The 27248-nt window shown below is 42.7% G+C and overlaps 1 protein-coding gene across 1 annotated transcript in view; it reads left to right on the top strand.

The window, feature by feature from the left end:
* The window catches only part of HECTD2 (HECT domain E3 ubiquitin protein ligase 2), a 72388-nt gene extending 64474 nt beyond the window's left edge, over positions 1-7914 (top strand). Inside the window, exons 19-21 of the mRNA XM_078077374.1 lie at positions 1020-1135; positions 2278-2421; positions 5471-7914. Of these exons, the coding sequence (XP_077933500.1) occupies positions 1020-1135; positions 2278-2421; positions 5471-5591 (381 nt within the window). The 3' untranslated portion in view covers positions 5592-7914. The remainder of the gene's footprint in view (positions 1-1019; positions 1136-2277; positions 2422-5470) is intronic.
* The last annotated feature ends 19334 nt before the right edge of the window (positions 7915-27248 follow it).

Genomic DNA, 27248 nt, shown 5'->3' with positions numbered 1-27248 from the left:
CTCAAGTTCTTAATACTGAGGGACAAAGCACAGAAAACAGAGTTAACATGTAAGCCCCAGGGCCGAAGCCACAACTTCTGATTAAGGAACATATTTATAACTGCTTCCTGCTGCAACTCTGAGTTACCTTTTACCCATAGGAAGTAGTTTGTCCTCAGAGTCATGATGAACTCTGGTTGGTCTGACATGCCTTAGCCAGGTGAAGGTGGGTCAGTGCCATTTAGCACACCATGGCAGATAAAAGTCAGTAAGAGTCTTCTCAAGAAGCCCTGCTCTCCCCCAGCTACGCAGGAGGCGCTAGTCATGCCCCGTGTATCTCCCCTCAGTTTTAGTATGCGCGTTTGGAGTAAGGTCTTCCATTTGAGTTATTGTTATAGGAGAGAACTGGTTTTAAGGTAACCTCTGTCACGTATTTGTTGTTAAAAGCACCTTTGAAAAAGGAGCACTTATATTGAGCTCTAACTGGGTTTTGTCTGTGACACACTGCTACTTGTGGGGGTGGAGGGAGGGAAAATAAGAATTAAATGGCACAGCATGGTCTCTATTCTTAAGTTTTAATCTCTTTAGGTGAGGGACAACTTATGTAGGTGAAAAAGCCAGTGAACTACACGAGGCAGACTATAACCAAGTACCCAAACTCTACAGTGCCCCTGGGAGGCATGTGGTCTATTGGAAGGAGGCTGGAATAAGCTAAGAGAGTTTCAAGCAGGCCTGAGGGGGCGGGGAAGAGTTGTCATTTGAATTCATGCTTAGTCATCTGCTTGTTTTTCTGGCAAACTGCTAATTACTATTTGCAAAGGGGAGAGCCTGATAGTTTGACAAGATTTATAAATTTTCAGGAGCAAAAATATCTTAACCTCAGTAAAAAACTAAAAATGGAGATTTTTCCTTAATAAAAATGGCTTGGTTTACTATAAAGAAGTCATATGTTTTGTAATTTGATTCAGTGAAGATAGTTCCAATTTCATTTTTTTAATCATCACTTTTTATTATCATTTTTGGAAAATAATTATTGGCAGCTGCTTCGTCCAGAAGAGGTTGAAATTCTGGTCTGTGGAAGTCCCGAACTGGACATGCATGCTCTGCAGAGAAGTACTCAGTATGATGGCTACGCAAAAACAGACTTAACTATAAGGTTAGCGCATTCTACTTCTGAGAGTCAGCTTGCCGGAGAGGGGATGAAAGAGAGTGTAACTTATTTGTATCATTTACAATCTTTGAATCAAGTAAGTTAGCTGAAATATTGTAGAGTCCCACACTGCCTTATTTTATCTTTAGAAAGTAATGTGAGAATATTAAATATGAAATCACTTAGCAGTCCCCTTGGGAGAAAGTGATATAAATAAGTTTCTACAAAAGTATAGAGATTCGTTTTTAAATCTTTTTTTTTAGAGAGAGAGCGTGTGAGCTGGGGTGGGGCAGTGGTAGAGAGAGAACCTTAAGCAGGCTCCTCACCCAGCGCAGAGCCCAACATGGGGCTCGATCTCATGACCCTGAGATCATGACCTGAGCCAAAATCAAGAGTCAGATACTTACCCTACTGAGCCATCCAGGTGCCCCAAGATTTTACTTTTTTAAAAAATGACTTGGGGGACGCCTGGGTGGCTCAGTTGTTAAGCGTCTGCCTTCGGCTCAGATCATGATCCCAGAGTCCTGGGATCGAGCCCCACATCAGGCTCCCTGCCCAGCGGGAAGCCTGCTTCTCCCTCTCCCACTCCCCCTGCTTGTGTTCCGTCTCTCGCTGTCTCCTCTCTCTGTCTAATACATAAAATAAAATCTTAAAAAAAAAAAAATGACAGGTTCTAGAATTTCAGGGATGCTATACTTATAAATAGCATTTTACTAGCATTGTGCTGAAAAAAAATAAGGCTTGTAAATTATAGAGGAGAAAAATGGCTTTTGTACTATCTACTGTTGGACTACTTGTATAATTCTATAAAGATGTTACTTTTGGGGTGCCTGGGTGGCTCAGTTGGTTAAGTGTCTGACTCTTGATTTCAGCTCAGGTCTTGATCTCAGGGTCTTGAGCTCAAGCCCCACATTGGGCTCCATGCTGGGCATGGAGCCTACTTAAAAAAAAAAATGTTACTTTCATAATAATGTTAGTCAAAAATCTAATTCATATATAGAAGCTGTCGTTCCTTAACTTCACATTAAGGGCTATTATATATGTTTAAGGGAAGTTTTTTTCCTTAGAGCTTACTTTATGTTCCTTTATTCTGATCGGCAGGATTTTTGACAAGACATTTTATATAAATTTCCTTTGGTGTTCTTTAGATATTTTTGGGATGTTGTGCTTGGATTTCCTCTTGATCTTCAAAAGAAGTTGCTACATTTTACTACAGGAAGTGACAGAGTACCTGTAGGAGGAATGGCTGACTTGAACTTTAAAATCTCAAAGAATGAAACTTCTACTAACTGGTAAATTTCCAGATTGTAATTTTATTTTTAATCTGTAGGTTTTGCTAATAATAATATGTTTGGAATTAGAGGATTCTTTCAATCAGAAGTCATTTTTGTAGGAAAAAAATCTTAGGAGTAAATATAACCTTGAAATGAGAGAGAGTATGCATTAAAGTTCTCTATTCATTTTTGAGATTTACCAATACCAGTAATTCCTTTCTGTCAACTTTTTACTTTGCTAAGTCAGCTGCTTTGTACTCTCTTTTAGAATCTAGCTGGCTTTTAGTTGTACATTGTATAATGTTCATTTTTATTTAAAGGTGTTTTTTATTAAAAATATTAAGGTGAGTTTTTTGGCTTGTATTATAGTTAGTACAAGAAATCCTCTAGTTAGTAGTCCTCTTTTTTTTTTTAATCTAGTGCGCTTTGCATATGAAAGTACTAATGATGGCTTTGAATGATGGCTTTGTTTTCTAATATTATTGATGGGTTGATGCTGATCTACTTGTTTTCCCAAACACCTTATAATTTCTAGAGCTGATTTGAGTAGACGCTGCTTTTATTAGAATCATTTTTTTCTCCCACCCAATATATTCCCTGAGCTTTGTCAGCTCTTCCTTTCATTTTAGACCTGGACTCTGTCCTTGCCTTTCCCATGGCCACCACCCTGGTGTAGTTGTTTTTAGCCTCATTCCTAGCTTATTGAAATAGCCTTCTTCCTGGTCTACTTGCTCAGATTCTTCTCTTTTTAATTATTTTATCTTATTAAATTCGTTTTCCTTAAAACTGCTTTGCTTATGGTATTTCCTTGGGCCATAATAGCTTTATTGCTGCTCTCCTTCAGTTTAAGTTCTAGACTCTAGAGCCTGTCCAATAAAGCTCTACAGTCCTCTCCCCAAGATTACATAGCAGTTTTCCTTTCTTGTCATCCTTTAGTCAGCAGGCTATTTTGCTATTCCTTAGACACATTTTGTCCTTTCCTTTTTCATACTTTAAGTGGTTCTTTCAACACATGACATTCACTTGCTGTATCTCCACTCAAGAAAGTTCTACCCCTCCTTAAAGACCCAGTTTCACATCAACTTCCTCCGTAAAGCCAAAAATCATCATTCCTTTGATTCACTCCTCAAATATTTTATAGAAATCCTATGTCACTTAGCATCTTGCACCTTTATCTTAGTCATTTAGCCCATCAAGGCAGAGGCCATGCCTTATACATCTTTGTATTCTTCAAATAGCCACACACATATTAGGTGCTCAATAAATGTTTCTTGAATGAATATTTCAGTCAACATCAACATTATATTAAAATACAAAACAAATATTTATATACGTATGTATATAATTAAGAAATGTCTAAATAAGATTTACATTGAAAGACCTAAAATGAAAAAAAATTCAAAAGAAGCTTTTTTTAAGGTTATAGGCTTATTTACTTAACAGAAATTAGTTTTTCAAAATATTGACAAACAAAAATATTGTCAATTTAAAAAGAGTAACCTGAGGGGTGCCTTAGTGGCTCAGTTGGTTAAACGCCCAACTCTTGATTTTGGCTCAGGTCTTGATCTCAGTGTCGTGAGTTCAAGCCCCTCATTTGGCTCCACACCCAGCGTGGAGCCTACCTTAAAAATAAGTCAGTAAGTAAGTAAATAAGTAAATAAATAAATAAATAAAAAAGGATAATGTGAGTAATGTAATTTAATACAAAAGTGATATTACACGTGGAGCCTACCTTAAAAATAAGTAAGTAAGTAAATAAATAAATAATAAAAAGGATAATGTGAGTAATGTAATTTAAGACAAAAGTGATATTACATCTAAACTTTTCCTATTGTTATTTCAGAGATTATTTTGTAAGCACATGTGGTTTAGGCATGAATCTTCCACAACTCTAGGATTTGCAGTAGGACATTCACATAGATTAAATATAGTTGTCCATCAAAGATGTGTACATCACCATTGTAGATCCACTAGATTTTTGTTAAATAAGAATGTTAAATTTTTACATGGTAACAGTATTGGTGTGAGGTAAGGCTGATCTGGGTTTGATTAATGGGTCTACAACTTCACCAGCTCTATGGCGTTGAACAGATTACTTAACCTGTATGTTCCCATGTTTAGTTTCCCTCATCAGTAAAATGAGGATAACAAAAACCACTTTTTAAGTTGCTTTGAGGCTTAAATTAAACACTGCATATAAAAACACGTAGCACAATGCTTGTCGTAGACCAAGCACTCAATAAATGCAAACTGATTGTAATAATTTTAAATCTTTTAAAACAGGGCTATCAAAGTTTAGTTTTTAATCCTACAAACTTGTTTGAAAATGTTCTTTTCTCTGGCACATTCCCCATTTTTATTCACTGACTTCTCCAACGGCTGTTTTGATGCTGCAAAGGTCCTAACTAGTCTGCAGGATGAAGGAAGGGCCTAGGAAAAGGATAGCAATCTAGAGTGCAGATAGACAGTGTCATCAGGGAGAGGCTGGGGCTGGTCCAGAAGGTGCAGAGGATGGAGGCCGCGTGTGCCTGAGGGCAGCGGCACTGAAAGCGCGGGCGTCAAGCACCCAGGAATGTTCTTTTTATTATTTTTGGACAGTCAAGACTGAAATAATAACAACAGTTGTATTATCCACTATTCTGCCGCGTGTTTTATGCGCATAGCTCTTTAAATCTTTTAAACAACCCACTTGGATAGTTTACCCTGTGGTGACAAGGACACTGAGACGTGGAGACATGAAGCCACTTGAACAAGATCCCACGGCCAGTAAGTTGGGGAACCAGCATTCAAATTCAGATCTGCCTCCAACAGTAAAGCCTCTGGGATGCAAGTTTCACAAGAGCACAGGGACATTGACCGTCTGGTCTGTAAACCCAGCCCCCATGTCTAGAACAACGGTGCCAATACATAGTGGGTGCTCTGTAAGTATCTGTTCAGTGAAGGAATTAAGGAGTCGCCTCTCGGCATAGCGAACTAGATTTGAGTCGGCCATGTTTGATAGTAGCTTTGCGCTGATCCAGTGTGTATTGTGAGACTTAGTATCGCTAAAAAAAAATTTTTCCCCTAGGTTGCCTGTGGCCCACACCTGCTTCAATCAACTTTGCCTTCCCCCCTACAAGAGCAAAAAGGACCTAAAACAGAAATTGATCATTGGAATTTCAAATTCAGAAGGTTTTGGACTTGAGTAACCTAGAAGACTTGAAATACATTTTATATGTAGCATTCACTTCCCTCTTATTGTGCCTTTAACCTTTTCATGTCTCTGTCTCACAGCACCTTGACAAAGCTCACCAACTTTAAAATACTGATTTTTTTAAATCAAATATGAAATATGTTCAGTGGGGGAGGCATGATTTTCTAAAAACACAGAAATTGCTTGAGGAGAAGACCAGATGGCAGAGACAGGTGTGGGTCCAGCCCTTCCTTTTTATAGCACTTTATGAGTCTCCATAGGTCGTTCCTCACAGGTGCTCCACTGGGAAAGCAAAGCGCAGTGAAGAACGCGCTGACCGCGTAGTGGCGCCCGGTGGGGCCCGGTGGCGCACACACAGCCCCGTTCTCGTTCGTGTAAGGCATGTAGCCATATTTTCATATAGAGGTAAACAACAACAGCATAAATGCTGTTTACAGGGTTTGTTTCTTTTTGATATACTGGCTTTGGTCCTATAAGATTCTTTTCAACTGTTGCTGAAAAGCATGTAAATAACTACATATTAGCCTGAGAATAATGGGATTTTGATAGTGCCATTTATTGCTAAAAGATTTATTTTTACAAAGTAAATTCAGGGTTTTAGATGTGTATACAGCTTTTACAAATCAATAAAGATGATTGTACAAGAGTGTTAACTATTTTCAGACTAATTGGATTCGAGGTTCTGTTCTTTTAAGTAATGTTAGTCTGCATGCACATTGGCAGTAAACTAGTTACTTTGAGTATTCTGTAATATTCGTATAATGATCATTTCTTCTTAAGGGTCAGGACATTAGAGGGGAAATCAGATCTAACTAACTGTTGATAAATTAAGTCAATTACAAGCACAAAAGAACTGTTTTTATATATAATTTGATTGATGTACAAGGCTTATTTCTAATATTTTTTGATTACCAGTTGTACTGAAACACTAATTTTGGGGAAAGGCTAGGATAAGATATTTGACAAAAGTGAATACAATAATAACATCTGTGTCAAAATGATATAGCTTGGTGTAAAAATAAAGTTCAACATTTTGGCCAAAATGTTTGTATTTCACTGGATTCTGAATGTAGTAAATTCAAAAGTACCCTTTTTGGAGTTTCTCAATAAGTAGCATGTAAAAAGAAACTACATTTTAAGTCAGACTGTAAATGGTTTTCTTTTTATTTACAGCAAATGAAGCAGTTTTATTGGCATGTTACAAATATTTCAGAATCAAGACTTCTTTATTATACTTTGATAGCTTTCCTTCAGGAAACTCTGAAGATACATTTGCAATAATAATGAAGCCAGCATTTAGTACCAGCATATGGTTCACAGGCAAATAATACTGTCCCCCGGTTTTTTCCTAGTTACACTGTTTTCTTATTGCTATGCTTCCTACACTCAACCAGCAGAATTCTTTTCGGGTGGAGGAACGAATCAACTCGTTCTCCTGTAGGGCTGGGGCCAATTCGCGAATCTTTGAGGAATAGGAACTCCTTCGTTTACTGTTCCCCTTGCGAAGGAAGTGACTCTGCTTTTCCACTGGGTGTACTATGTAAAGGATTTTTCTTCTTAAAAATCTTGGAAAAGCCTAAGAGAGTTAAAGGCATGTTGGTTTTGTTTTGTTTGCTCTGTTTCTTATCCATCTGCGAATAAAACTGCTTCTCTGTTAGACTGCTTGGACTAGAACGTAGGTTACTACTTACTAATAAGCACAAAAGAATCACGTATAAGAAATCAGATTTAAGTGTTTTAAATAAAACAGAGTTTTTATTTGGTAGAGACGGAAAAATTGTGTTGGCTTGGTCTGCATGTTTAATGATGTGCTTGTTTATCGATAGCTCTGTCACTTTTAAATAAGTACACAAGCAAGCCAAATTTTTACATGACAAAGTCCATAAGGAACTAGAAAATTATTGTTGTCTGTTGTTATTAAGTTGGAATTTGTAACCATTTATCACTTAATTATACATTGCCTTTATTTATGTTGGTTTTGGTTTACAGTGTAATAATACCTCATTTTCTAAAAAAAAAAAACAAAACCACTACTGTCCTATTTCATTAATTTAAATAGCTAGAAAATTCATGTAGTTGCTTTTTTTAATATAATCTGTTAAGGAAGTCTTGATTTTTATATCTGCCACAGTAAATTAAAGCATTGTGCAGTATTTATCAGTATTTACAAAATGTCCTGTCCTTTTTAAATCTTTGCTTAATCATATTTTTGTCTGTATGATCAAAAGTTTTTAACAGTCTGTCTTTTTTGTACAAATCTGTATTGTATTAAGTTCATTTCTGGATAAAATTTTTCAAATATTAAAGTTATACAATCAGTCAGGCTTCAGCTCAATTTATTAACATTAGGGGATTAATTAAAACCATAAGTTAAAAATATCTTATAAAAGCAAACTGTTCTCTTCATTACACTGTCTCTTAAACTAGTGCTTAGGAAAATTGCTAATACATAGAGCTTCAAAAGATATGTGTTGATGTTGACACCAAATAAAATCAACTTCTTTCACATTATTTTCTGTATGAAGTAATGTCTATCCAGTGTCTGGATGGTCACAGACCATTCTGTCAAATGAACGTTAGAACGTCATGGAGGCCACCCAGAAAGGAACCAAGTATGACATTTCATGGCCAACTTCAGATCTTAAGTATTCTTCCCCAAAACCATTAGTTTGGCCTTCCTCCCCTTGCCCACATCTCCTATGCTTAAGGAAAAGAAAGAGGAGATTATGAGAATGTAGGGGAGAATGTCATGAGTGATTCATGGAAGAAGAGAGCTGACTGATTCATGGAAGATAGGCAGCTGGGAGGGAGGGAGGAAGACCAGGGTGGGTTTTCCCAGTGGCAAATACACAATCAATTCACCCAGATGGCCACACAGCCATTGGTCCGGTGTGGTGGTTACGAACAGCGCTTTGGAGCCAGACCACCTGGGTTTGGGTTTGCTCTTCACTAGTTGTGTTAGGCCAGTTACTTACTCTCCCCCGGCCTCAATTACCACATGAAAATAATTTGTAAATGGAAACAAAGCTCCCTATCTTGTAGGTGGGCTTGTAGGAGGATTAAATGAGTCGATGTGTGTAAAGCACACACGTGGCATATGGTAAACAACATGATGGGTGCAAGAGGCAGCATGGTGCTAATGTGATGACGTCGTAAAACCACGGCTTCTGCAGCCTTCTGGAGGTTTTTGACTATCAGACACTGGGGACAACCACAGGTAAAGAACACAAAGTGCTTCTGAGGCATTAAAATTGTGTTAGGAGAATATTTCTTATTCTAGAAACAGTGCTTTAGAATTTCTCCTTGTAGATGTCTCACTAGGCAAGGGTTTTTTTTTTTTTGCATCAATTTCTCTGTATTCTATTTTTTTATTTAAATTCAATTAATTAACATATAATGTATTATTCGTTTCAGAGGTAGAGGTCAGTGATTCATCAGTCTTGTATAATACCCAGTGCTCATTACATTACGTGCCCTCTTTAATGCCCGTCATCCCGTTATCCCACCTCCCCCCCCAGCAACCCTCAGTTGATTAAGTCTCTTACAGTTTTTCTCCCTCTCTCATTTCGTCTTTTTTATTTTTCCCTCCCTTCCCCTATGATCCTCTGCCTTGTTTCTTAAATTCCACATGAGTGAGATCATATGATAATTGTCTTTCTGTGATTGACTTATTTCACTTAGCATAATGCCCTCTAGTTCCATCCACATCACTGCAAATGGCAAGATCTCATTTTTTGATGGCTGAGTAATATTCCATTGTATATATACACCACCTCTTCCTTATCCATTCATCTGTCGATGGACATCTCGGCTCTTGCCACAGTTTGGCTATTGTGGACCTTGCTGCTATAAACATTGGAGTGCAGGTGCCCCTTCGGATCACTACATTTGTATCTTTGCGGTAAATAGTAGTGCAATTGCTGGGCCATAGGGTAGCTCTATCTTCAACTTTTCGAGGAACCTCCATACTGTTTTTCCAGAGTGGCCGCACCAGCTTACATTCCCACCAACAGTGAAGAAGTTCCCCTCTTTGATACTCTCTTTTAGATGGTTCTATTCTTTAGTTCTTGAAGTACTAATTCTTGTATTTCTCTCTTTTTTTATAAAGATTTAAATTTTTTTAAGATTTCATTTATTTATTCATGAGAGAGAGAGAGGCAGAGGCAGTGGGAGAAGCAGGCTCCCTGAGGAGCAGGGAGCCCAGTGCAGGACTCGATCCCAGGACCCTGGGATCATGACCTGAGCCGAAGGCAGATGCTCAACGACTGAGCCACTCAGGCGTCCCTAATGCTTGTGTTTCTTCATTTGCTGGATCTCATAGTGATTTGTTTCCTTGTGTGATTTGTGATTTTGTATTTTTGCATGTTCTGTTTACTTTCAGGTTCTGAATCGTGCGAATGCCCTAGCAGAGTAGTTCCATGTTGTTCTCAGCCAAGGCCCTCCAGGTTTCCCACACCAATTTTTATATTAACTTCTTGGACTTCTTTTCCACTTGTGTAAATGTGGACCCCCTCACCTGTAGTGGGTTTATGAGTAGAATTTTTCTATCCCCTTTTCATAGACATAGCAACCCTTTTATTTTTTTTAAAGATTTTATTTATTTGTCAGAGAGAGAGCGCACAAGCAAGGGGAGTAGCAGACTGAAGGAGAAGCACACTCCCCACCGAGCAGGGAGCCTGATGTGGGACTCGATCCCAGGACCCTGGGATCACGACCTGAGCCGAAGGCAGGTGCTTAACTGACTGAGCTACTCAGGCATTCCTATAGCAACCTTTTAAACTCTAGGCTTTATGAAGTGGCCTGAGGCATGTCTGCTGAACTCATGTTCACTGAAATCCCTTACAGGTCTCATCACCCCCATGAGTCACCTAATCCTGCTTACTGCTTTCAGCTTTTCATTTCTTCCTCGTTTCCTGTAACTGATAATTTCCCTTGCTTTCAATCTTGGACATTTATATTTTAAGATTTTTGTAGATATGTTCCAAAATTTATAAAATTCTATTGTAGTCAATGGCCTCTTCCATTTCAGCCTAGCCTATATAAGCATGGCCCTTGGTTCTTTTTACCTCATCCAATTTGTGAAACTTCAAAATATATGGTTTCCTGTAGATTATTTGCACCAAGGCTTATTAATTTATTAACTTAATACTTTTTTTTTTTTTAAGTAGGCTCCATGCTCAGCATGGAGCCCAACACAGGGCTTGAACTCAGGACCCCAACATAAAGACCTGAGCTGAGATCAAGAGTCACATGCTTAACCGACTGAGCCACTCAGGTGCCCCAATAATTTAACACTTTTTTTGGAAGTGACTATTATATCAGCTAGAGGCTGATGTTTAGCTCCATACACCACTTGTTTATTCTTTACAAACATAAGAAGCAGATGTGATTCTGAATACTTTTGAAGCACTAAAATGTGTATGTGTATTATAACAAGGAAACACATCCAGGATTTTCACAGCAATTATACAAGTCAATGTTTTCATGCCATTTAGATATTATAACTGAACCCATGGGTAGACAGACAATAGGAGCATTAATCCCCATTGAGTTTAGCTGCTGGGTTTTCCAGCAACACAACTTGGTTTTTTCCATGTGCACACATACCCACACATACCCACACACACACACATGCAAATCACAATAGAAAAAATCTAGAATTATTTCAGTAGAATTTCTCAAGGAGCGCAGTCTTGTGCTATGTTTCCACTCATATAGACCACCTCTCAATAGGCCTTCCTTACTTGTCTCTGTCACTGGCAATCTTACTCTCCTGATTGACTTGGCTTGTAAATGGTGGTCTCATTTCAAATTTTCCTTCTCTTCAACCTCCTATCAGCAAGCTTCACCTTTATGATGTTTCTCCGATTTGACCCTTCTTTCTACTCCATTCCTACAGCCTCCTCCTTGGTTTAGTCACTCAACCCTTAATAACTAACTGGCCTCCCTGACTGTAGACTTACTCTTCCCCCATTTATCTGAAGGCTAGGCTCCTCAGTTAATCTTTATAAAATTCTGTTCTTCTCATGCGCCTTGCTATCCAGTGTCTAAGGTATATCTGGTGCTGACCTGACCACCTTCCAACTCCAGAGCCTAACATGGGTTCCGCTTCTATTTTGCATTGTCCCCAACACCAACTTCCAAGAGGATAGCTCCTTTACTGAACGCCCCTCCTCAGTCCCATCCCTGCTCAGCCTAGTGTTTCTGAGGTCCTCTTCAGTGGCCCCTCTTCCACCAACCAACTCCTCCCTCGGCTCTACCCCAAATCAGCTCACATCTCCTGCCGTCCATAGCCTCCCAGACTAGAACTTTCTCTCCCCTGCCAAACCTTGCCCTGAACCATTACTAGCCCCCAAACAAAAAAGCTAGCTGGAAGGCAAATCGCACTCTTTTTCACACCATCCTACCTATCTATCTTCATTTCTCGGGTGGCGTTTAGTGTTTTCAAACCGGTGTGTAATTCGATAGATGGGTATCAGCAGCTTGAGAACAGAAGTTATTTCCTGTGTCCCCGCCTAGCACTTAGCACAGTGCTGGGTCAGTAAACTCAGATAAAATCCTACCTGACTTGACTTGACTGGGCAGGTGGAACAGTCATCCCGTCAGTGGAGTGAACCAGAGAACTACTTACCCCTGTTTGGGTTAAGTAGTTCATCGTTAATCATAGCCTATTGTCCTGACTCACACAAACCAGTTCGCACCCCGGCTGTCAAGACTCCACTGTGTCAGCCTTGGGGAAACACCTTCCGAACCCCCACCTACCACCATGCTCCCATCAGCCTGAGCCTACCTTTCCACTCCAGACTACATGGAGCCTGAGCTTGCCTGCCTCCAATTACCAAGTGGCTCATTCACCAGACGAAACAAAATCAATGAGCAGTGGCGGTCGTCATACATTAACTGTGAAAGGGAAACAGAATGCTTGCAAAATAATTCTGTGGTATAATCCAAATTTTGGTTACGTGTGTATGTATATTTGTGAATGTGTATGTGTGTGTGTGTGGCTGTGTGTGTACGTAAATGTATATATATGTGTGTATGTTCTGAAAGATTATATTGCACTTTGTTAATAGTAGTTATCACCGGGATTATGCATGATTTTACTTTTGTCTTTTTGCTTGTGTGTGTTTAATTTCTTTGCAATGAACACTTTGTAATAAGGAAAAAACTTAATTTTTTAAACCAGTTATCCAATACTCTAAGCATCTATACAAAAAGATGTATATTGATTGATCACCTATGGTGTATGAGACATTTTATGTACACCATTTCACATTTCATTTAATCTTTACAACAACAGTATAAAATTGATAAGAAAATTGAAACTCAGAGAAGTCTAGACTTTTGCCCACTTTTTCTCATGTCTGTCTGACTCTAAACATCATGATTTCCCATTTCAAATGCTTCCCCAAACCAGTGAGGCTTTCCAGAAACGCCTAAGCTTAAACTATGCTGCTAGAAGTGGACAAAATATTTTCTCATTGATTGGCCCAGGAGTCAGTCAATCTGTGTTCTCATCCTAAACCTGACACTTAATGGCTGTGTAACCTTAGATGATTTCTTTATTCACCTCCCTTTTGTCTTAAAAAAAAAAAAGACAAATATTCTTGGAATTTTAAAATATAGTACAGAATAATAATTTCCTCTGGGTCAAGAAAGATATTTTGTCTATAATAATGCCTTAGGAAACCATGATAGTGAAACACTATACATCTGATTACCTGGAATATAGACAAAGAGTATTTCTGGGGAAACTTACAGCTCTAAATATTTTTATTGCCAAAAGATAAATTCATTAGGGGCGCCTGGGTGGCTCAGCCGTTAGGCGTCTGCCTTCGGCTCAGGTCATGATCCCGGAGTCCTGGGATCGAGCCCCACATCGGGCTTCCTGCTTAGCGGGGAGCCTGCATCTCCCTCTCCCACTCCCCCTGCTTGTGTTCCCTCTCTCGCTCTTGCTGTCTCTCTTTCAAATAAATAAATAAAATATTTTTTTAAAAAGATAAATTCATTAATTCGACAAATAAAATTTCAGTGAGGGGGCGGGGAACAAAGAAAAATAAGAGAAAAATATAAAAGCATCGATAAATAAATTAAAAAGCATAAAAACAGTATAATTGAGACATTAACCCAAAAGCAGTTCCCTTAAAGAGGCTGATAAAATCAATAAACTTTTGGCAAATATTAATCAGGAAAGGGGGGAAACCACACCAGATTAGAAAGGAGAAACTATTGCAAGTAGCGGGGTGTGTCACGGAGCCCACGTTCATCCTGCTCAGCAGGGGCTGCAAGTCCATCACCGTCACTATCTGGAAGAAAACAGTGTCGATGGGACAGATGTCAGAGGCTGTTCTCACAGCGCCCTCCAGAAACATGGCTAAGGAGAAAGAAACTGTATTGGACATACTCATCACACCTGGGACTCCTTCGTGTTCTGCTCTGTCCCTCACCCTAAGCTCTCCTCTGAATTCTGCTCCCAAATCTCAGCAGCGGCCCAGCTGCCCCCCTCGGGGTCCTGACTACTCCTCCAAAACGTGGCCACTTAGATCTCAGACCTCAGATCCTCCCCTTCTCCTCTCATCCTCCCATTGTCCTTCATCTCTCTCTTCCTCCTCCACCTTTTCTCTCTGGTTTTAAAAATGACACCACCTACCTGGTCACCCCAGGTCTCCCTTGTCCAAGCGGTTGCCGAACCCCATCAATTCTGTCTCCACAGTGTATGTTTACTGGTCTAGGCCTTGACTACTTACTCACCTTGTGGGCTCCAATCTGGTCTTTCTGTGGCCTCTTTCTTCCCAAATCCATCTATGTCCAAGCTACCACCACCACATTGCTCAGAAACCCTCAATGGCTCTCTGTTGCCCACAACATGAGGTCAAAACACGGCAGCAGGTTGGAGGCTTTCCATTGTTCAACCCAATTTAATCAACCTTAGCACCTATGCCTGTCCTTCAGATATGCCATAATCCTCCCAAACAGTACGCACACCTGTCGGAAAGCCGTAACAAGAGTTCTGAGGGGCGCTCGGGTGCCTCAGTCGGTTAAGTGTCTGACTTCTGCTCAGGTCATGATCCCGGGCTCCTGGAATGGAGCCCCTCGTTGGGCTCCCCACTCAGCAGGGAGTCCGCTTCTCCCTCTCCTTCTGCCCCTCCCCCTGCTTGTGCCCTCCCTGTCTCTCTCTCTCAAATAAATAATTTTTTTAAGAAGTATAAAAAAAAAGGTCTGAGAGAGTGTTACTCAGAAATCGTGTAGACATCCAAGTTATTCTTTGAACAAAAAAGGAAGAAACACTTTTTTTTAAGTAGGCTCCATGCCCAGCGTGGAGCCCAATGCGGGACTTGAACTCACGGCCCTGAGATCAAGACCTGAGCTGAGATCAAGGGTTGGATGCTTAACTGACTGAGCCACCCAGACGCCCCACAATAAACATTTTTGAGCATGCAAGAATTTAGGGAATGCAGCCTTTTAAATGCCCATCTTAATCAACCAAACAAAAAACTACTAGATTACAAAATGCAAGCTACAAGTAGATAAATCCTAAAAGTAAGAAAACAAAACCAGGGTACCTGGGTGGCTCAGTTGGTTAAGCAACTGCCTTCAGCTCAGGTCATGATCCCGGGGTCCTGGGATCGAGTCCCACATAGGGCTCCCTGCTCTGCGGGGAGCCTGCTTCTCCCTCTGCCTCTGCCTGCCACCTGCCCCTGCTCGGGCTGTCTCTCTCTCTTTGTCAAATAAATAATAAAACCTTAAAACAAAACAAAACAAAACAAAAGCAAACACCGTTTTATGGGCAAGTGAAACTCTGTGTATGGGGCAAATAAGACATGTTATTTGCCATCCTCAGCAGAGAAAAGGATATGGAGCCGGGTGTTAAGTCCCACCTCTGAGTCAGACTAGACCTGGATTTGAATCCTCCTCTATTCCATACTAGTTACGGGACTATGGAGACATACCTCAACGTCTCTGGGCCTCAATTTCCTACCTATCTACCTACTTACCTGCCTATCATCATCTATCTACTGTATCTATTCATTATCTATCTAATATCTATCTGTATACCACCTATCATCTACCTCTCCGCCTATCATCTGTCCCCTATCCCCTAGCTACTTTGAATTACAGGAACAGTTGAATTATTCCATTGTTGGGGAAACCCAGCTTCTTCTCCTGCACACCAACCCTCACACATGCTGCACACGCAAACACACACGCAAAAGGCCTCTGATGCTTGTGTCCGCTCAGGGGGTGTTAGAAGGAGGACTTGCTTTCTCTCCCTCTCTGCCTGTTGCCCCCAGGGGAGAGCAGCTGCTTTTTGATTGATGAGAGCCCGGTCCCCCTGGGCCGTGTTTCGCTGGAGCGTGGCTCTCTAATACACAGAACAGCTGCCCTGGGCCTTGTTCTTCTCTCTAGTGCTCTGGGGCTCTCTGGCCTCGCCACAGTGGGCACTGGAGCTTCCAGTCTCCTCAGTCAATGGCCACGCCCGTGAGACCCACCATTCTCTAGCTCCTCCATTTGGATCTGGAGAAGTAGGAGCGGAGGAGAGATAAGTCAGCCAAGATCAGCTAGAGTAACAGATAGATGCCCCAAACTCGTGGCTTTGTAGAGTAGAAGTTAGTTTCTAACTCACTTAACCGTTCTGGGAGGATATTCAGGTCTGCTGGGCGGCTGTCCCTGTCATCATGCACAGGCCATTTCCATCTTGTGGCTCCACCAGCCCCTAGGGCATCACTGATGTCTCTACCCAGGGGGCTGAAGGAGAAAGCATGGCAGATCCACCCAGAAGATTTTCATGGGCCAGGCCTAAAAACAGCACACACTGCGTCTGCTCACGCTGCTTTGGCGAGAACTCAGTGACACAGAGTCACAGGCTGGGTTCTGAAGAAGCCGGTGCTGACGTTGAAGTTCAGGGGTACACGGAAGTCGTTGGAAAGCAGTGCGTACGAAAGGAAAAGGGGAGAAGCAGAGCTGGGCAGAGGGAGAAGCCAGAGCACAATCAGACAATGCAATGGCCAAGCCGGTGGGGAGCTCTGGAGTGAATCTTGTCTGTCAGGATTATCCTCTCTGGGTCAAAATGGCCAGGCCTCTCTGTCATGCCTCAGGCAGTCAGGCGGGTCCTGGGAAGGGTGCAACACTAGGGGAGGTGGCTCTCTGTAGCTTACGGTGACCCTGAGGGAGCTGACAGCTGAAGACTATCTACCAACTACGCTCCCCGCCCGTGGACCGCAGGCCCTTCCTGGGAGGCGTGCCTGGAGTCCCGCCTGCCGTACGTGGCCACACCTAACTGCAAGAGAGTCTGAAAAATGTGAGCCAGCTCTCGGCCCAAGACGAGGGGAAAGCAGGCTGTGCGGACAGCGAGCAGGCGGGCAAGTTCTCCGCATGCTCTCCAACCCCACGAGCGGCCTGCACCTGGGAGTTAGATGGCACAGTAGATGGATAGTCTCATCTCCATTTAACCACGTGTGCTTACTCCACCTGCTACAACCCTGAGGGGAGCGGGGTGGTGGGCACAGGAACCTAGCCCTGGCAATAATGGCTATAAAGTACCTGAGCAGGAAGGGCCTGATCAATGTGGCTTCCGTCTCCAGCTTTTCCTGCTGAACTGGACTTCTTTGAGAATATGAACAGCCCCATCAGGAGCCCAGCTTATCCAGCATTAGGAGTGATTTATTAAATAAGAGGGGGGAGATGAAAATGCCCTCTGAATTACACAACTGCCCTAGTTTATGTGTGGGCCCATCAGCCTTGACCTCCAAGCTGCTGAGGGCCTATGATCACTTTCTAGGTCCAAGAGAGAAATCTGGAAACCTAGATATAAATCCCCCACTTTATACCAAATGACCTACTTTTCTCTTTTGCTGGCATTTCTGAGGTTCCAATGGTCAAAGGGAAAGTTGGGAAGTTGTCTGTGCTGGTCGCAGCTGAGGACCCAGCTGCCAAGCTCTCCTCTTTAATCTGTCACATGAGAACATTGGGAAATTCAAGCCAAACACAAGTCCTGGCTAGCCAGGGAGGCTGCCTGGGTTAACTCCTAGTCATCTGGAACCACGGGAAACCAGCATCAGGTACCCACCTCCCCTAGCAGGGAGTCTGGCAGGCTGCCAGCCAAGGTGGGTAAGAGTGGTAAGGTTGCAAAGGAGGGCCTGGCGGCATGGGCAAGCCTGGGTCCACCCTTCCTCCTCCTCTTACCCCTCAGTGGTACCCTAAGCCTGGTGTTCTCTTTAAAGAGAAAAGAAACCATCACAGAACTGAGAGGAAGAGACCATCTCAGCCCTGTTCAGGCCCTCACCTGCTCTGTGACCTTGAGCAAGTAACCTTGCAAGGCCTTCATGATGCAACCATTAAATGGGGAGAGAATATCAAGTCTACCTACCTCTCTGGTGGCTTTTTAAACCTTGGATTTGTAGACCTCCAGACTCTATGCAAATCCTCCTCCAGGCCAATGGGCTCTCCTTTGTCATTTTTCTTTTTGATTTTGATAACCAAAAATGATTTCCACAAAATGACTCTGGCTTACCTGAGGGCCATGTTATACTGAGTACTTGGTTATTTCCTGGTCATCTAGAACCACAGATGTGTCATGATTTCAGACACAATGTTTTGTGTTTGAATCCAAGGGAGACCACATGCATCTCAGCATGCAAGACGAATGAATGAAGGTGTATTAGTTTCTTATGGATGCTATAACAAATTACCACAAGCTTAGAGGCTTAAAACAATGCAGATTTATTTTCTTATAGTTCTGGAAATCAGAAGTGTGAAATGGGTCTTACCAAGCTATAATCAAGGTGTCAGAAGGGCTGCATTTCTTCTGGAGGCTCTAGGGGAGAGTCTGTTTCCTTGCCTTTTCAAGCTTCTACAGACTGCCAGCATTTCTGTGGCTTGTGACCACCTCCTTCATCCTCAAAGCCAGCAGTGTTGTATCGTCTAATCTCTCACTCTGACGCTTCTGCCTCCTTTCATTTATAAAGGCCCCTGTGATTACATTGAGCCCACCTAGATGATCCAGGGTAATCTCCCCATCTCAAGATCCTTAACTTAGTCACGGCTGCAAAGTCCCACTCCACCTAAGACAACATATTCACAAGTTCCCGGGATTAAGACATGGACATCCTTGGGGGCCATTGTTCTGCTACCACAGAAAGCTTTCCATTGCTCAACCAGTCCAACTGAAGACAAAATGGACGTAAGAATAAGGAATGGTCAGAATGGGAAAGCGGGTCTTTTTCATTTATTCGCTGATTTCCTGCAGCAATCCAAGTATCCTTCTTATGATGGTTTTTTTTACTTAACTAAATATCTAAAGTATTTGAAAACTAATTTTAGATATTCTGCTGTTCTTAAATACAGCAGAAATAATATTGAAAATGAAAGAAAACAAGCTTTATATACTTCATGGTTTCCTCCTTTTTCTGAAGCCCCCAAAGCATTAAGAAGGCCTCTTCTTGTACTAACATGGACTGATGTCCAAAATATGTGGTTAAGTGTGAAAAGCGACCTTCAGAGCAGCATGTTAATTTTATTTCCATAAAATAGTAGATTTGTATTTGGTTTCTACAAAGAAAATACCTACAAGTATATACACCAAACTATTAACTGTGTTATCTTAGGGACCGGGGGCCACAGGGAGGAAGCAGCTATAGGATTCCAGATTTTCACTTTCTAAGTTATAATTTCAAGAATGTTCTATTGTGTATATGTGTATATATTTATAATATTATATATAATACACTAATATAATATATATAATAAATTCACATTATTTTTTATAACTAGGAGAAAATAGGACAGTACTTGTTTGTGTTTAAAGACTAAGGGGCTTTTCTAAAATGTAGGTTTTGCTGGAGAATAGCATGAACCAAAACTTCAGGATTCTGCCCAGTCAATGAGAACCTTAGGTCTCACCTCTGGGTGCTTCCTATTATCTCCTTTCCAATTCCTCCTTAGAAATTTGAGATGTGTCCCCCACCATTGCAGTCACATGGAATGTAGGTCAGGTAATTAGTAACCAGAGTTTGTTTACTTTGAAAAACACTCCGTGTACTCAGACAAAATAGGCCATTTCCCACTCCTCAGGACAGAATCCTAGGCTGTTGAGAGAAGAGAGGCCCTGAAGTCACTGAAGGCCAGCCCCTCATACCCTGAGGCCCAGAACTAGGTCACCAGCTAGTAAGCAGCAGTGCTGGGATTCAAGCAGGGTCTCTGGGTTTCTGGAAGCCTTGTTCTTGCCCCCTGACTGCCTCCTGGGCAGTAACTGAACATGGGCCTTCCTGGGATTCCAACCTGGGTTCTGGAGAGCTGGCAGGGCCCACATGTGCGGTAATGGCTCCCCTCCCGCCCCCTTCACCTTGGGCTGGGACACTGGTGACCATGGGGAATGATTGGAAGCATTGGTCACCCAAACAGCCCAGAGATGCGCATGTTGCACATGGGCCGAAGGTTGGGTGGTGGGCGGGAGGGGCCGGGCTGCTGCGGCAAAGCAGCACCACCATCTGTGTTAACTCGGCAGCCTTGATTGACAATTTCCTAGGTAGCCTCTGGCTCCTTAAATGTATAGTTTTTCAAGGCCATTTTCTTGAGTGGACTGGATACGATAGGACTCATGGACTCCAGAATGGCTCTGGCCAGTGAGAATAACAGTGCAGACAAATGGGGGCAGCTTTTGAAAATCACTGGGGATGTTTACGTCACCCACCAAGCATCAGGTGAGCTGGAAGATTCACAGGCAGAAAAGCCTGAGATCCACCCAGAGGGTGAGGACAGGAGGTCCCAGGATATAGCAGCATTTGTCCCAAGACTCAGCAGTAGGCAGGAGTCTATGAAGAAAGGAGGCCCAGCTGGTGTTGGGGGCCTGGAAATGCTGCTTGGTGTTTTCTTACCAGACTCTTCGCTGCTGTTTGTGTGGCCACAATACTCTCCCCCAGTCAGGACAAGGCATAAGGTGGAAGATGCTGGGGACACATAGCGTTGGTGAACAGGGCAGAGCTGCTTCTGTTTGACACCTCCAGTGTGTCACTACCCATGACCAAAGCCTGACCCCAGAAAGTCACTGAGCTTCATCTCCAAGGAAGTAGGATCCTGGTGCTGCACCATATAGATCCAGCTACTACATAGTCACTTTCCCTTGAAAGCTGGAAACATGAGCTTTGTTCTATGCGGGTGGGATGAATAAGGACTGGAGCATCTACTCCAACTCAGAATTCTGAAGCATCTCCTCTGGAGCCTTCTAGAGTCATTCTCATCAGTCCCAATTGTCAAGGATTCACCAGTGGGGAAAGACCACCAGCTATTCTCTGTGTCAGTGGGGTAGTCCTTGGGAGGAGGCCTTGGGAAAGGAGCACCCTCTTGCCTCCCCTCCGCTGCTTATAAGCCTGTATTTGGAAGCCAAGAGTATCCTACCTTAGGTCTTCCACCTAGAATTCCATCCAGGATGGCAAGTTTTGGAGTGTAGGGAGGATGTGAGACCAGATCCCAGACATCAGGAAGCTCTATCTTCCAATGGAGGCATCCTGTTCCTTCTGAGTTCCTGTGTCCAAATGCCTAGGGACTATGAGGAAGTCACTGTGTACCACTGAAGGTTGATTTGTTGAAGACCTGCTTCTATTTTGCCTCCTCACTATGGACAGTAGCATAGCCTGACTACAAGGGAAGACGAGGCCACAGAACCAGAAATCTTCTAAGCTGGATCAGAACTCGGAGGCCAGCTAGGGAGGAACACAGCCATCCCATCAGGAGCTTTGAATGCAAGATTGCAAAGGAAATGGATGATCTTACGGCATATAGGGCCCCAGAGCTCTGAGTCGCTCAGGAGAGGGCACATCAGATTTCAGTTTCACTATCCAGAGTGTGCCAGAAAGCAAGAAAAGGCAGATGGACCTGCAGTGCCCCAACCACCTTGGCAGTCTTCCCTCCCTCCTCCATTCCAACGAGTGAAATGGCTCATCACAACACCTTCCTTCCCTCCCCAAGGCCTGATGATTTCCCGTCTAGGGGTGGGCTGTGGAAGGAGTTGAAACAGGTCAGGGCTCGGGGTAGGAGCAGAGAAAGGTGGTGAGAAGAGAGGAGGGAGCCCAGAGAATCAAGCACGGAAATCAGCTAAGAGAGGAGCTGCTTTGTTTGACATTGGCCCCAAGGGACTCAGGGCTCTGGCCACCTGGCTTCTGTCATGCAATCCCCCCAAGGCCTCTGCAAGAACCTCAGGCCTTCCAAAACCCTAGGTAGAAAAAGTCATCCATCCAATCTGGCCTCCTCAGGGCACAGCTGCGGGAAGAGTCCAGGGGGAGGAGAGGACGACCTGCCCCACACCAAACACATTCCTGGCTGGGCCCTCCAGACTCCACCTTGGCTCCCCTGGGCGGCTCTTCCTCTTTTCAGGGTTTCTTGGAGCTCTGACAGCCATGTCAACTTGCAACAAAGCTTGTGGTTGCATCATTCCTGACCCTAGAGTTTACATTTAGGCTCCTCCATGTGGCGTGGCCCAGCCCTGAGGCACGTGGTGGAGATGGAGGCTGCCCTTCCTGTCTCCCAGTCGCCCTGCCTATTGCCTGTAACCAAGCCACGGCAGGGCACTGATGAAACACTGTGTGGACAGGGGGGTGATGGGATGGTCTTTCTGGCATCTCTGAAAGAGCAGTCCAACAAGAACATGGGAATGATGAGTGTCTCGGAATTCCTCCCAAAATCTTTGTCCAGGCATTTAATCTCCAAAGCATTAGGATCCCCATCCCTTATCCCCCACAAAAAGACCTTTGTCTCAATTTACTAGCCTTCACCCATAAGATCCCAGGATACTTCCAGCTAGTCTCAGCCCCCAAAATTCCACCCAAGGACTCTACAGCTAAGGTTCTCTGTAATGCAGCTCTGGACTGCCTTCTCTGCTTTGTTGTCTGTCGGGCACAGAAAACACAGAGATGAAATAAGACACCAGCCCCACCCTTGCTAAGCTCTCCACCTGGTAGAGAGATGGGATCTATGTGCCCTAGTCCCATAAAGGTCACCATGAGGTGGTGTGTGCTGTAGGAAAGAATCCTCAAAGAGCCACGGAATCCCAAGAAGGGAGCCATCAATTCTAAGTGAGTAGATCTGGGATGGCTCGGGGAGGGTCAGGAGAGGAGAAGGATGAAGAACAAGGACTCAGGCTGGGCAGACCAGATGTAATACCTCTACTTCCTGCTGTGTGACTTTGGATGTTAACGTCTCTGAGACCAGTGTCACCTGGAAAATGGGGATAATAATATTCATCTCACCAGGCTATTGAAGGCTATTGAAGATTGTGTACTTGGTGCTTGCTGCCTTGTGCATGTTCGGTACACATTATTTCCAAGGAGGAGGAAACTATCTGAGGCCAAAAGCTGTAGCAGTTTAGGTCATGGACTGTGCAATCAGAAGACCTGGGTTCAAATCCTGCGAAAGTATGTGGTCTACCTGAACTTCAGTTTCCTTATCTATAAAACAGGAATGATAATAGGACCCAACTCAGAGGACCACTGGGGGACTAAATAGAACAAGCCTGTAAGACAATTAGTGCAGGGCCTGGCATTAATTAAGCACTTAATAGATGCTGGCTGCTTTCACAGTTTCCAGACTCACGCAGACTGGGCTGACTGGTACACATCACTCATTGGCCCAAATCCCAATGGCCTATAGTGGGGACAGGGGTGAGGGTCTCTCAGGGGCCACACAGAGAGCAGCCACGACCACAAGCTTCTGATGAGTGAGTCCTTTCACCAAGAGACCACAGAGTCACCAAGGCTTTGTGGAAACACCTGTTTGCTCAATGGATTTCAACACCCTGCCTGTTGGTCCTTCCTCCATCCATGAATTCCAACCTGTTTGAAACTTTCTTCCTGATAGACGGTGTACAAGTTCAACTGGAAGTTGCCAATGGTATTGTCAACAGTCCACCCACTCCTCAGTTCAGTTACTCTGAAGATGAGGCAGGTTGGACTTTGATCTTTCCTCTGAACTGTTATGACAACACAATAGTAAACAATGTCTGTCCAGATCATGCAACATCTCTGCTACACACTCTCACACTCACTCCTCATGACTGTCTGTGAGTCTGACGGGGCCAGGGTGTCTCAGCAGGTTAGGAGGAAATGGACCTCCAGCGGCCGCTCTAGGTTTTCTAATTGTCAGCGATCTGGAGGGGGATTCTCTTCAAACTTCAGGTGCATGGAAGCACCCTGCTGTGGTTTGATATGTTGGTGGCTTGGGGAATTGACGCCATCCCTGGGGACCACTAGACCTTCAAGATAATCTAATTCAACTTTCTTATTTTACAAATGGAGAAAGTTGAGGCCCAAACAAGGGAAGCAACTTACCCAAGGTCACGAGATGGGAACAGGATTCCAGTCTCCCAGTTCCCACTTTTGCGATTTTTCTACTAAACCACCACACTGCCCAGCACATTTTTGTTTGGTAATTTTTTTGGTTAGAAAAAATCATTTTTACTTTTGAAGTAGTATAGTGGGAAAACAATCTTTTTAAACTTTATAACTCAATTTATTTAAACTAAAAAAAAAAAGTTTACCCTTTTTTTCCCACCCCTGCCCCCTGCCTATTACAGCCACCAATCTATTTTCTGCATCTAGGAACTTATTTTTTGCCTTTTAATTTGATTCCACATATAAGTAAAATCATATGACATTTGTCTTTCTCTGTCTGACCTATTTCACTTAGCATAATGCCCTCAAGGTCCATCCATGTTGTCACAAGTGGCAAGGTTTCCTTCTTTCTCGTGGATGAATAATATTCCATGATGTGTATATACACCACGATTTCTTTGTCCAGTCATCCATCAGTGGGCACTTAGATTGTCTCCATATCTTGGCTATTATAAATAATACTGCAACAAACATGGCACAGACACCTTTTCAAATTAGTGTTTTTGTTTTCCTCAGATAAATACCCGGAAGTGGAGTTGCGGATTATATGGTAGATTTTGAAATTTTTGAGGAATCTCCATACTCTTTTCTACAGTGGCTGCACCAATTTGTATTCCCACCAACAGTGCATGAGGGTTCCATTTTCTCCACACCTTCGCCAGCATTTATTATCTCTTGTCTTTTTGATACTTGTCATTCTGACAGGTGTGAGGTGGTACCTCATTGTAGTTTTGATTTGTATTTCCCTGATGATTAATGATGTTGAGCATCTTTTCATTTATCCGTTGGCCATTTGTATGTCTTCTTTGGAAAAATGTCTGCTCAGATCTTCTGTTCATTTTTTAACTGGATTGTTTTTTCGCTAGTGAGTTGTATTATGAGGGTTGGTTTTTTTTGAGTTGTGTGAGTTCTTTATATATTTTGGATATTAACCCTTATCAGATACATGATTTGCAAATATTTTCTCCCTACCATTCAGTAGGTTGCCTTTCACTTTATTGATGGTTTCCTTTTGCTGTGCAGAAGCTTTTTAGTTTGATGTAGTCCCACTTGTTTATTTTTGCTTTCGTTCCTTTTGCTTTTTGGTGCCAGATTTAAAAAATCCTCACCAAGGCCTATGTCAAGGAGCTTACTGCCTGTGTTTTCTTCTAGGAATTTTATGGTTTCAGGTCTTATGTTCAAGTCTTCAATTCACATTGCATAAAGACACCATCTGTGTATCAGAATTCTGCCCCAGCACTATTTTAAGTTGAGGAAAACTGGGACCCCAAAAGGGCAAGTGACTTGCCCCAGGTCACACAGCCAGGAAGTGGCAAAGTTGAACAGGTTTCCTTGCTATTTCCCCTGCCCCACTGGTCCCACCCCTCAAACATAAATGTGGATGTCCCAGCCTGAGGCTCCAGGCTCGGCTCCTCTAGTGCCTGACTGACCTTCCTCTTAACCCCGCTGGCTTCTGGCACATTCGGCTCTCTCCCTGATTGTTGAAGCACAAAACTGAAGCCTACGTGGTTTGGGGAATGGACATGCTTTTGTTTCCTGGGAAAGCCAATGCCCCCTTGATGGGGCTGAATATGATGGTATGTGATAGAACATTAGGGCTGTTGCAGTGCCTGCCCTGGAAAGCAAGGGGAAAGGAGAGTATTTCACTGGCTAGGGGATGAGGGGTAGAGATGGTGAAGCAGATGGGATTAGGTATCTTCCACTCCACAATTTCTTATCACTAATATGCCTTCTACCTGATGGCCAGTTACTTGGTGAGATTTCCCAAAGGTAATTTTTTCTAAGAAGAGTGGCATTTTGCAGCTCTTGCCTCAGTCCTGGCAAGTGGTTCAATAGAAGGGATGGGCTGGGTTTCTTATGTCTGGGTCAAGGGACACATGGGGAGAGTTGACAGGGAGGTGGGGGGAGGGGAGGTTACTGAGGTGGAAACTGCAGTTTTCTGTTCATGTCTTCACAGACATAGAAAAGAATAAGGGGACAAGTGATTTGCTGGAAAAGGAGGCTAGAGAAGCTTAATAATAATAATAAATAATAGTTGCCATTTACTGGACATCTTTTACATGCGGGCATTATTGTAAAGGAGATATTCAAATTACCACCTTATAGATGAAAAAATCAAGGCCTAGAAAGCTTCAATCCATCAATGATCACATGAGATAGAAATTAACACTATGCTGACCACCTACTAGGGGCCCAAATTAAATAAGATTTAAAAGGTTTTTGTTGTTGCGGGGCTTCTCAGTCTTTCTTATAATGCTGTGGATTAATTTCTTTTTTTAATTAGTTTCAGAGGTAGAATTTAGTGATCATCAGTTGCATATAACACCCAGTGCTCATTACATCAAGTGCCCTCCTTAATGCCTATCACCCAGTTACCCCATCTCCCCACCCACCGCCCCTCCAGCAACCCTGTTTGCTTCCTAGAGTTCAGTGTCTTTTATGGTTTGCCTCCCTCTCAGTTTTCATCTTATTTTATTTTTCCTTCCCTTCCCCTATGTTCATCTGTTTCGTTTCTTAAATTCCACCTATGAGTGAAATCATATGGTATTTGTCTTTCTCTGACTGACTTATTTCATTTAGCATAATACCCTCTAGTTCCATCCACATCGTTGCCAATGGCAAGACTTCATTCTTTTTGATGGTTGAATAATATTCCATTGTGTATATATACCACATCTTCTTTACCCGTTCATCTGTTGATGGACATCTGTGCCCTTTCCATATTTTGGGTATTGTGGACATTGCTGCTAAATAAACATTGGGGTGCATGTGCCCCTTCGAATCGCTATGTTTGTATCCTTTGGATAAATACCTAGTAGTGCAATTGCTGGGTCATAGGGTAGCTCTATTTTTAACTTTTTGAGGAACCTCCATACTGTTTTCCAGAGTGGCTGAACCAGTTTGCATTCCTACCAACCGTGTAAGAGGGTTCCCCTTTCTCCACAATGTGGATTAATTTCTAAGAGAAAAATCATTTATAAAACTTTTTCCAAACTTGAAGTCCTTTTTTCCCAACTAACACTTATTAATAGCTTCATAACTAACACAGGTAGGAAATGTTGGTCTTATCTTGTCTATTTGCATCTAAAAAAATCATTTCCTAAGCCAAAAATCAATCACGATTCAGAAGATAAAGAGAGGGGCTTATTCTTGAAATGAAAAAAGTAAGTCCCAACAAAGATTCAGTATGAGCGTGAGATTACCTTGACTGCCAGTCCTTCCGGCAACACCAGTGCCTGGAAGTTGGTTACCCACCTACCAGCCGGTGAAGC

Source organism: Halichoerus grypus, chromosome 7 (genome assembly GCF_964656455.1).
Source record: "Halichoerus grypus chromosome 7, mHalGry1.hap1.1, whole genome shotgun sequence".
Classification (NCBI taxonomy): domain Eukaryota; kingdom Metazoa; phylum Chordata; class Mammalia; order Carnivora; family Phocidae; genus Halichoerus; species Halichoerus grypus.
This window is presented reverse-complemented; position numbering and strand designations above follow the sequence as displayed.